General features: G+C 40.5%; 2 protein-coding genes across 3 annotated transcripts in view; one reads left to right on the top strand and one right to left on the bottom strand.

Moving 5' to 3' along the window:
• The first annotated feature begins 2624 nt into the window (after window positions 1–2624).
• LOC133403573 (germ cell-specific gene 1-like protein) lies at window positions 2625–10573 on the top strand. Its single transcript, XM_061678543.1, has 5 exons — window positions 2625–3158; window positions 7035–7082; window positions 7837–7989; window positions 8387–8498; window positions 9104–10573. Exons 1-5 carry the CDS (start codon window positions 2801–2803, stop codon window positions 9396–9398), a joined length of 966 nt encoding a protein of 321 aa, XP_061534527.1. The 5' UTR covers window positions 2625–2800; the 3' UTR covers window positions 9399–10573.
• Window positions 10432–12177, bottom strand: part of tmc5 (transmembrane channel like 5) — a 13107-nt gene continuing 11361 nt past the window's right edge. For both annotated transcript variants that reach the window (XM_061678539.1, XM_061678538.1), the window contains exons 18-21: window positions 11929–12102; window positions 11504–11582; window positions 11323–11415; window positions 10432–11250 (exon numbers count right to left, since the gene is read on the bottom strand). In XM_061678539.1, the coding sequence (XP_061534523.1) occupies window positions 10666–11250; window positions 11323–11415; window positions 11504–11582; window positions 11929–12102 (931 nt within the window). In that variant the 3' untranslated portion in view covers window positions 10432–10665. The remainder of the gene's footprint in view (window positions 11251–11322; window positions 11416–11503; window positions 11583–11928; window positions 12103–12177) is intronic.

Genomic DNA, 12177 nt, shown 5'->3' with positions numbered 1-12177 from the left:
GGAGCGGTGCATGGAATAGACTGCTCTTATAAGAGTGGTAAAATAGGAGCTTTTAGTTGCAGTCCGATCGGATTTGTATTTTTTATTTTTTTGGGACGTCTGTCCGATCTCAAAGAAGGGATCTGGACAAAGGGACATATCCTCTGTGCAGATTGGAAATGGCACTCCTGTTAAACAATTGTCATGTTCTCATCTGTTGATACTGTGCGTACGCATGCAGCTGCAATCATGAAACCATTTGCACACCATCTACTGTCACTGTAAGCTGATTTCCGAGCACCCAGACAGTATGATTTCGAGGATCAGTGAACCACAGATTATGAAGACTAATCCTCAAGAGCTATCTGTTTAGCAGAAAATTCTACTCTCAGCAGCTTTGAGGGTGAGTTGCTACTGAAATACAAATGAAGACTGTGTCTATCAAAAGCTTAGGTCTAAAACGTTGCGGTCTGAATCCACATATGCTCATAAGGTATTCAAAAACAAATGAAAAAACAATGCAATGCTCCCCTCTCTCTCGTTTGACATGGATATGTGGGGAAAAATACCAAACGCTCCTTTTATAGCCCTCTGTTTTCCTTTCCACAGCAGTGCCAGATGGAATTTAGGGCCATTTTGTATATCGACATGAAATGGTCCCCCCCCTAGGAACAATAATCACATACCCCCCCGGTCCTGTCCAGTATGTTTAATCTGTTTGTTCCTGCTGGGACATTGATACATGCAAAGACAGCAGCTGTGCTGACATAAGTGTAACAAAAGAGCATTAGAATTTCTTTCTGACCATTTTTTTCCTTTTTTTCTTTAGTGATCATTTATGATGCTCATGTCCATGTGACCTACAGGCTTAGGCAAAGCTGTGAGGAAATGTGTGTGTCTACTATTTCTTATCAAATCCCAACCGATCAGTTCTCATAGGTCCGAATTACGTAAGAATTCTATAGGGAATGCGTTCTAGTGTATTGATTAGGAATGAAGTGCTGCTGTCGCCAGTGGATGCAAAGAAACTGGATATTTTGTTATCACACGATATAACTTCAATGTCATAGTAATGAACAGTTTTGATTGGCACTGTCGAGATCAGTAATTCAACAGTATGTTCGCACTGTCTGTAGCGGTCTACTGTAGAACTGCACTGCATTACAGTTAGAAAGTATTTCTAAAAGGGGGAGTTTACAATTAAAAACATTTTTTTTGGGGTCATACTTAAAACCACAGCGCCCAAAGCAAAACAACCAATGAGAGACAGCGGGCGTGATTGACGAGGCTTCAATTATTTGTTGCACACTCCCAGGGCCTCGCGCTGACCTATTACCTTGTTACCCCTAGCACCTTGTTCGGAATAGAGTGTTACTATCACACCAACTGGTATCGGTTCAAAGTTAACAATTTTTTGGTTGGCCCACAGGGGTGTGCCCACGATGAGTGAGCCTGCGAGTGTGTGGCAAATGACTGAGGCCTCGTAAGTCATGTCTTCTGTCTCTGATCGGTTGTTTTTCCTCGGGTGCGGTGGTTTCTTGTACATCAAATTAGAGGCACAAGATGGGGCAAGAAACAGCTGATTTTTTTCACAGATCATATTTATCATGTACCACTGTCAAGTTAAAATGACTGTTTTAACAAATGTTAGGACAAAATATGGTCTGTATTCCTTTATTATATTATCCCTTCGTTTCTGTGTGATTTTCATTAGTTCAATAGTTCTTTGTTCTTGTGTGACTGTTTCAATTATTTATGTCAAATTGTAGTACATTTTTCCCCCTAAAGAAGAACAGTTTCAGTGGTTGGATGTTATGTGTGATTGATTTCTGACTTCTCAGAGAGCCTGCTCAAATTTGGGCGTGAAGAGGTGAACTCAGTTTGAAAGTCTGCCTTACTGTTAATAACGGTAAAAAAAATAACCCTTCCATCCATTCTGTGTACTGCTTATCGGGGTGGGGCTCTGGATTGTTGTATAAACACATTACTTCAAGGATTGTTCTGTAGTTTTAATTAGTTTCATGTAAAGCAACAATGCAATTATAGTAGTATAGACTGAGACAATTGGAAAATGGAAACAGCTTTGTGTATATCTTCTGAGTGCTGAAAGTTTGGGAGGGGAATTGATGATGTCATCAAGTAAACTAAACACTGGCTTTTAAAAGGCTGTTGCATTTTGTAATGGGAAATTAACAATCCAGAATGGGGGAAAAAAAGGCACTTGAACAGAAAAAAACCTTCTGCAAACGTACTTAGCTGCTACATTGTAGCATGGTACAATCTTTTAAAACTCATTCACTGCCAGCCATCCCAGTTAACATGGATGCTTGACTTCTAAAGTCGTCAATGGCAGTGATGGCACTTGCTGAATAACAACCCCCCAAACTCTGTGGCGTGCAAAGGTGGGGCCGAAGGGGGCGGTCGCCATCCACCTTGGGATAGCAAACGGGTTTGGGTGGGCAGCAAAACGGTTTAATTTCACACAGCCAAACGCACACGCCCACTCAAGTGAACTTTTGGGTGTGCTAGATGTTCATGTGACGCTTTAAGACGTCATAGTGAGAAGGCAGGGCAAACATCCTCATGATGCAGGCGCAGCGGTGTAGAGGGCGGGTGCATTAGAAAATCCCACACTTGATGAAAGCAGGAGTCAAATCCTATGACAACGTGACTTCCTACGAGACACTCATTGGCCAGTGAGTGTCAACTAGAGGGGACCTAATGCTGCAAAAGTGACTCTTGGTGAAGGAGACGCTGCGTGTTTCCTGCACTTCCATGGATATTTTTGGAAAGAGTGGAATGTTTTCTCTCTGACTATTTGATGCATTCAGGATCCAGGCTCCCTTCTTTCACTTGTAGTCATGAACTGGCCGCCACCTCCTCCCAGAGAATGAAGACAACTCGGAGATGCAGGACTCTACTTTCGGTGGGCTTGAACTTCTTTGCCTTGTTCTTCTCCATCACAGCTTTCATCACCACCTACTGGTGCGTGGGGACACAGAGGGTGCCCAAGCCCAAATGCAGCAAACTGCGGACCCATCAGTGCATTGACTACGGCGTCAACGAGACCGACCCAAACAAGGTGGTCTACAGCTGGGAGACCGGAGACGACCGCTTCCTCTTCCGCCAGTTCCACACTGGAATCTGGTTCTCGTGTGAGGAGAATATCCACGATGAAAGTAAGATCACCAAGTGTGTGTGTGTCTGTGTGTGTGTGTGAAAGTTGTTACAGTCGCAGGGACTTGGCTTTCCAGTGGCATGCTTTTTCCGCCCCTCCAAACACTACACCCATCAATCACCATGGAAATCTATTCAAATATCCGATTGTCAGAGATGCTAAAAGTACACACTTGACATTTGAGTAGAAATACAGCTACTTGTGTAAAAAAGACTTGGTAAAACTGATTCAACTCCTGTACGTAATTAAAATTTTAAAAAGTACAGACTCTGAAATATAATATAAACACTTGGCTTAGTCTGGTTTATAGTATTACACTTGGCTTCAGTGCACACAAAATAGTTGATTAACTTGCATAGTGCTCAAATTGAGAAGAAAAAAAATTGGACTGGCTATCAAAATAACATGTTCCAATGACTTTTGCTAACATGAACTGACTATATAAATACATAAAGTAGCTAACGATAACTGAAAAGAAAAAAAAAACACCTTACTTGTATCTTGTTTCTTCGGATTGGACAAAGACATTTTTGAATGCCACAAGTGGTTTTTAGGCTGACATAAGACAAAAAACGCATTCTCCACAAATAATTTTTGGAGCTGACAACTTTAAACATTTATCTTGAATAAAAGGCCATGGATGTGGAATATCTTGCATCTCCTGTTGCGTCATCATTGTTATGCTACCTGGCTCACTTTCCTCCATGTTGCTGTTTTTTTTTCCGCCTTACAAGTCCTCGATATCAGTCAATCAATCAATCAAAATCTCAACAACGGGTGACTTTACCTTTCTCTAGTTACGTCTTTTTTACATAGAGAATAAAAAGTAACAAGCCTATTTTGACAGATTAAGGAGTAAAAAGTACAGGTGAATATATGTTTTCACTTGTGCTGAATAAAAGTATAAAGTCATCAGAAAAAAAAGTACAGTTCTCAATTTAAGTACAAATACCTGAAAAAATCTAATTGGGCACAGTAATGAAGTATTTGTACTTAGTTCGTAAGTTACTTCCAACACTGCTTAATGTACTAGGTATTATCTTATACACTAACTAGACACAACATTAGGCACACTATGGAACTAAACAGCTAATGCAACCCACTACATAAGTTGTATCAGAAATTCAGCTTTTAGAATAATAATCATAATCATAATATTGCTCACTTTAATTAGCACTGTCAGAAAGGTATTCTTTTGTTTAACAATATGTTATTGTAGTTGAGTGTTTCTCAACCTTTATTGAGCCAAGGCACCCATTTTGCATTAGAAAAATCTCATTGCACGTCACCAGACAAAAAAGTCACAAGAAAATACTGAAATAACATGGATCTCGTCTCAATTTAGTCACAAATTTACTTTCTCTGTTTGAACTCTGGGCCTGTTTAATTGAACACAAAGCTGATATACTTGAAGGAAGCCGTGACTTATTCTGTTGTATGAATGGCAACAGGTGGATACAGTTTGATTGTACTTTCTGCCATCTGATGGGAGAGTATTTATTTGTTTATCCTGCCACTATATGCCGCTGTCATAGATGATCAAGGTTGTACAGTATTTTTAATTAATAATCATCTGTGGAGAAATCTTATGAAAAAGGCTAATTTTCTGCAGTACCCCTGATGATCTTACACGGCACAAACAGGGTGGCAATGATACTGAGATTCACTTTTGAGGGTCTGTTCTCATAGACGACAGCGCAAATGCCGGCAAATTCTGATTTTTGTGCAAGCACAAGACTCGCTGCGAGTGTTTGCCGATTTAGGCAAACACTTATTTTGGTGAATTTGATCGGGGCACAAACAGGTCTGCGGACATATTTAAGTTGCCAGTGGTTATCACCAGCTCATTGTGTATTGAATAGGTGTACCTGCTCACATTGTCTGTTGCCACACCGGCCAAGAGCAGTTACAATCCTCCACTCACACACAGATCGCTGCGATTACACATCGTCCTCTCCTGCACAGAGAATTGTGTAATTGCGACATATTTAAATGGAATGAGAGGAGCTGCTTTGGCACCAAATGAACTCAGCTGTAAACACAACCACAGTGGCGCAGCCCACCCACTGTCGAATCCGCCGGGCTGTGCTCGTCTCCGAAATTAGCAACACAGGTCTAACTCGCCCCTGGCGCAAAGTTGTGCTGCCCGCCACTCTAGATATACACTGGTCACAAAAGTAGGGCACTTGTAGTTTGTGTTCTTGTAGAAGTGTAGATTGCAACTGAGAGCAGTTTGTAATATATTCACACTGTCTTGTAGCTACATATATTTGGGGAAACATTCATTCATCTTCCCATCTGCTTATCCTCACAAGGGTTGCGGGCGTGCTGGATCCTATCCCAGCTATCTTTGGGCGAGAGGCGGGGTACACCCTCAACTGGTTGTCAGCCAATCGCACGGCACATATAAACAAACAACCATTCACACCTAAGGGCAATTTAGAATCGTCAATTAACCTACCATGCATTTCTTTGGGATGTGGGAGGAAACCGGTGTACCCGGAGAAAACCCACGCAGGCACGCAAATTCCACACAGGCGGGGCCGGGATTTGAACCCCGATCCTCAGAACTGTGAGGAGGTTGTGCTAACCAGTCACCCACCGTGCCACCTTTGGGGAAACACAATAATCAAATCAAGAGTGAGCATTATTGTCTTTGTAATGCCGGAATTGGTTATACAGCTTTCATTAAACCCCATTACATTACTGAAGTGTCTTGTGAGTATTTGAACTTGGGTTTGTGTTGGTCACTTCAATCGGAAAATTTTGCATTTCTCAACTAAAGGACACATTGACAGCCATTACATTAGCATACCAGCTCCATGGACCAAGTGAACAGTTTGGAACCTAAGTTACTCCGCAGGTCCACAACAAAATGTTTAAATGTATCCAATGAGGGTGGCAGCACTGATAGCGTTACACTTGAAATGAAAGCAATAAATTCAGTATGCTCTCCCATCCATTTGTCTTTCAAAGGATGAGTACAAAATTTGTTGAAACAAGGCTAGTAATTAAGGAACAAGAGACATGAGTGTGAAGCGAATGTGTGCTTTACCATAGAGGTCATGACAAGCAAGGTCAAAGCTGCTCTCTGGCCAGATTACTCTTCTGTAGCTGGCACACTGCTTCTAAATCTGGAATAACAAGTGGAGTCAATTTTCCATTTTTGTTGAAAGCCACTGTAACATTAGTATAGACATGTGCTGCACCTAATTGCTTTGTGTGGAAGGCGACAAAAACAACACATGAATTTGAAATGATTCATGATTGCATTGCTAGGACATGTCTATCTCATCAAGTGGCTGTACGATAGAGGGGGAGCTGAGACAGCTTGCGTTAATAAGGATTATGTAACAGCGGTCTTGATGAGTTTTTACTCAAAACAGCTGTTGCCAGCCTCCATCTACCTGATTAAAGTGTTCCTTTTGACAAAACCTCCACCAACATAGTCTACCTAAAATATGAGGCATCTCTCTTGAATTGCCACAGGGTCTCATTTATTTATTGTTTGCGCTGTCAAAGACTTCACGTATCATTGAAAAAAAGTGCCCCGCCCAAAAAAAAATATCAGTATCTCAGTGTTTCTAATTCTCTGTGAAGTAGCTGTGTTGCAGTGAGAGAAGAATTAGTTGTTGAGTCTTGTCAACTGAATGATCATCAGGTTTCAGTTAATTACTGGCCATAAACCATCTAACATGTTTTGAATGAATTATCTGGTCAGTTTCGACACTACATTTGCAATAGTTTATTTAATTTCCTTTTTATTTAGTTGTTTGTTTGTTTGTTTGACTTAGAAATATTAACAAAAAGTCAACATCTTTGTGCTGTCACAACAACAACAATATATGTAAATAGTGTTATTCTGCTGTGGTCCTAGGTGAGAGATGCCGCAGCTTCATTGATTTGGCTCCTGCATCAGAGAAAGGTGAGTGTCCTATGAAGCATTAAAATATTACAAGCAAAAATCTTTTATTTCTTTGCTTCCAAAATGGTAAATGATAATTTTGCTTAGAGATGTCTATCTGTGGTCAGGCATTAAAAAAAACAAATCCTAATTAAAAGGGAGGCCATTAGGTGTCTAATCACAGACTGACTCAAAGAGAACAAAAGCACAATTTCCTGTGTGCTAGGAGTCATTTAAAATCTCTGTGTGACAAAACTGTGATAATAATGTCTCTGTACCCCTTGAGGCACATCATGTTCTTTATTCCTGATAAATGCGATATTACTTTCACATGTATGCTGTCTGTACAACACTGGGACAAAACAATTAAGTGTTATGCATATTAAGTAATTACTTACATCCACTGGTCCTGTCAGTATATATGGATTTTACTTGTCAGAGCGATTAAATAAAGCAAGAGTCACCATGAATAAATGATACTACACCTGTAGTTTTTCATTTGCCTAAACTTAATTTACAATGTAAGTTTTGAAGGAGCACTTTAACATGGTTGAGTTTAGTCATGATATATGATATAAGTACACAATAGAATACAATGTTGAAACATCCAAACAGAAAATCGTTTGTTAATTGAAACCTTTGTAAACATAGTTCAAAAACACAGAGGAGTGACAACCATGCTGCGTGTAACTTGACTTGCGTAATTCTGATCGAGACTATCAAATATGACGTAGTCCTCATTGTATGTATTTAATGATTGTATCCTGTTTGACAGGGATGCTTTGGTTGTCGCTGGTATCAGAGATGCTGTACATTATTCTGCTGGTGGTGGGCTTCAGCCTCATGTGTTTGGAGCTTGTCCATACCAGCAACGTCATTGACGGACTCAGACTCAATGCGTTCGCTGCTGTCTTCACTGTGCTCTCAGGTAGTCACCATGTATTTGCAAATATACACCCACTCTACACCCAATTTTACAATGTGTACAGTATATTATTGTAGTTTGCTGTGGTGTACAACTGCACAGCATCATAATGAGTGGTGTCAATGGTCTCAGTATGTTACAATAAACTAGAACCACAATAACAAGCAATATTAAATCATTAGTATCTAATGTTAACGGATGCCATGAAATTTCATAGGTGTATCTAATGTTGTGGCTCATGTGTTAACATGCTGCCCCAAAATCTGTGGAAGTTGAAGAAGCTCTTACTAAAGGTTTAATTGTGGAACATTTTAATATAGCTGAGATTGTAGTGTTAATGAATTTAGTAGTAAAAGTTAGAAAATGTTGGATGTTTCTCAACTCCTCCATGTGATTGCAGGTCTTCTGGGCATGGTGGCTCATGTGATGTACACACAGGTCTTCCAGGTCACTGTCAGTCTGGGCCCTCCTGACTGGAGGCCTTATAACTGGGATTATGGCTGGTCCTTCTGGTACGACTCTGCATCATACTAAAGTTTGTTATTGGATGGCTTCTTTGCAATAATAGATACCTTTTAGAAAACCCAACATAAACAGGGATTTTTAAAATTCCATGTAGCTACTTCAAATAGTCTCTTAGCTTCACTCTCACCTCTCCCCATCCTCACTGTCACTAATGGGGGGAAAAAAAAGCTCTCATGTTATGCAGGATTAGGCTTTGGTGCCAAAGCCCTGATACAGGGGCGATTGGGATTGCATAAGGGGATGATATTTCACGCCTGTACAATATGTGCAATATTGTAAAATTCATCTGTGAAGCTAAACAATTCTTGACCTTTAAGAGCATTGACCAACCTGAGCGATCAGTACATGAGATGATGATTTGATTGTCTGACCTCACACATGACCCGCTTTACTTGAGTAGCGCAGAGGGACTTAAAGGGATTGACACTAATCTAGGCAAATACACTGTGACGATATTGGGAGGGGAATGTCAAAATGTGATTTGGATTGTGCACTCGCCACTTTTTCTTCAAAGGTTAAACTGAAAGTGAGTCACAGGTAACTAACTCTGTCTTTTGTGTGTGTGTGTATGTTTGTGTGTTCTTATAATCAGCATGGCCTGGGCATCCTTCACCTGCTGCATGGGTGCATCGGTCACCACGCTCAACTCTTACACAAAGACTGTCATCGAGTTCAGGCACAAACGCAAGACCTTTGAGCAGAGCATTCGGGAGGAAAACGCAAGAGAGGCTTTTGAATATTTCCGAGAGCCATCTGCCCACTCCATCTCTAAGTCTGTGGAGGTCTATTCTAGCCAAACCCTTACGAGTGGCAGGAAGACACCCATACCGGCGGACTCCTTAGACCTGAGTGACATTCGGGCCTCTCTGGGGGAAGAACAGTGCTGAAATTGGCAGGACAGCTTCATTTGAGGCTGCTTGATGGATGGATGAAGCCTGGTGGTGTTCATTTTGAGATAGGAACACCAACAAGCACTTCAGACCAGACATTTAAACACTGCCTTTAATCTAGCCGCAGGAAGTGGGAGTTACTGAACAATCTGAGCCAGCTGAGAACAAAACGACTGACGTACGATGATGGTGTTGCTTTTTAAAATGTAGATGTTAAAGAAAGTGTTGTATAGTATATTCCCATGATTCCAGTGAAGGTCAGAGATGCATCTAGCCTTACTGAACATATTTCTTCAACAGCAACAACAACAATCACTGTAAATGACTAACGATAATGAGATTTGCACTGCTTTTCAATTTAGAACTAGAGCCACAAATGCTTGCAGCTAATCTTGTGCCTACAGACATAAAATTGTGCTGATGTAAATCATGTGGATAGTAAGTGTACGGTATTTTACTACAGGGCATGATGTGGATCAGGGTGTTTACAATAGCAAATTTCTTTGTCATGCCCCAGATGGGCAACCACAACACTTTCAACGGAACATTATGTCGGACAAATAGCCTGTGTGTCAGTCAGGAGTTCTTCTTATAAATGGATGAGAAGGAATTTTTGCTACTCCCCATGTATTTGTTTTAAAGAGTCATCCATGGGTATCTGAAAATACTGTATATACTGTAACAGTGCAACTGTTTCTGTAAATAATAGTTACAGCCCCAAATCTTTCGTACCCTGGATACATTAAGTTGGGTATTTTCTGGCTGTCACAACCTTGACAATTTTGAGAAAACACACTTTTGCACCATTGTTTTTGCAACTGAAAAAAAAGTATTGACAGTATATGTCATGTACATTTCCCATCCAGCCATCTTTTTTACTGCTGTCCACATTAGGTGACTGAAGCCTTTCCCACCTGACTTTCAGATTTCTGGAATGTAGGAGGAAGCCGGCGTACTCAGAGAAAACCCACACAAGCATAGGAGAGAATATGCAAATTCTACATAGACATGTTCCAACTATAATTGTGAGGCACAAGTGCCAACCACTATTGCACCGTGCAGTCTCATACATAAAAAGATAACAGATATATCGATGACAAGTTTCACTCTAACATACATAGCCCATCTTAATAGTTAGTGCAAATTATTGTATATATTGTTTTGTTGAGAATAAAATTATTTTGATGACAAATTCTGATATACACGTAGCGTCTCTGCGTAAGAACATCATACTTGCTTTTCAGTATTGAATACTTTTAAACGTTTAGTAGCCGTCGTCATACTCATTCTGGGCTTGCTGCCGGGCTAACATAGCTTGTATGAGTGCGCTGGAACTAGCAGGAGGTGGATTTTGAGGGGGAGCAATGCCCCAATGAAGACCCTCATCTCTTTCTGCTCTCTGCCTTGCTTGCATGACTTGTATCATAGCATTTGACAACGGAGATGGCAAGTCATCTATTTGTTGTGCTGCATTATCATCTTGTTTTTGTCTTGCTTGCCTTGCCTGAATCACAGCCATGGCTCCGTCATGCACGTTTTCAGGAAATTCTGCTGTACTGTAGTATACATCTCTTCCATCATGCTCGCCCACGTGCCTGGCAGGCATATCAAGTGTGAAGGACGACCGGCGCATTGGATATAATTCTTCCACGTACTCCTCAGCTCTCTGACGGGTCTTCATGGTTTGCACTAAAGCCTCAGAAGTAGAGATATCTGAGGGAAGTGGCATACCACTGGGGAGGCATCTCTCCTCTTGCTCAAGTTGTTGGCGAACAATTAAAGCCTGAACCTTGATGTTCGAGTGGAATTTACCACCTGTTGAACTGTTATCCAAGCGCTGTTTGGGGTGCTGAAATGGAAAAACAGACAGATATTTTATAAAACAAAGTGAGGTTAGCATATTATCATTAAGAAAATGTACCTTCTTTTGACTCTTCTGTTTGTGCTTCTTATTAGGATGAGATTTCTGGAGGTTCTGTAGTTTTTCCAACAAGAATGACTTGTCTTTCCCCTCCTGGTAAGAAAAACAAATGTAAAGGTAAAGTTTTAACCAAAAAGAAGCACACATCAAACACTCACATGGACATCTGAGTCAAACTCACATTAACAATTTGCTGTATCAGTCGACCAATAAGGTGCTTGCGGCCCTGAGAGACTTGCCAGAAGATATATATGATGATTCTGACAAGAAAAGCAGGGCAGTCAAGTACAACAACAACAAAATAACTATATTCTGATAAGAAGGGTATTTACATTTTTAACCATTATTCATAAAATCATCAACTGTAAAATGTTACACTCCACCACAGCTACTAAATGGAATTTGAAAATGAACTATTGATCTAAAATTGAATTTATTTGAAAATCTCTCCACTGAGGAACCCTGTGTCAAGATTAGTTGCTATTATTCTTTAGGTTGAGGTTAACCTTATTACACTGTGATGTAGGTTTTCGTTTTACGAGGGATTTTGAAACATATTGAAGTATAGCAAGAGAAACACACATTGTGCAATTGATGTGCACTTACAAGATTATGAGTGTGCCAAGAAAGTAAACAATTTCACTTCTGATGACATTTTCATAGATCCAGATGGCCCCCTGAGAACCGGGGATGTCTTGCAAATCATCAATCCAGACTCCAACCACACTGAAGGTGCTGTTTAGGCCCCGAAAAGGGCCACACTGCTGAGAGGGAGTAAGTCTACAGACAATGTGAAAATTGAATTAGAGAACTTGATTTTGGAAAAAAAAATATTTTTACTTCTGCACTTTGGTG

Source organism: Phycodurus eques, chromosome 6 (genome assembly GCF_024500275.1).
Source record: "Phycodurus eques isolate BA_2022a chromosome 6, UOR_Pequ_1.1, whole genome shotgun sequence".
NCBI classification, from domain to species: domain Eukaryota; kingdom Metazoa; phylum Chordata; class Actinopteri; order Syngnathiformes; family Syngnathidae; genus Phycodurus; species Phycodurus eques.
Note: the sequence above shows the minus strand (reverse complement) of the source record. Positions and strands in the feature narration are given on the sequence as shown.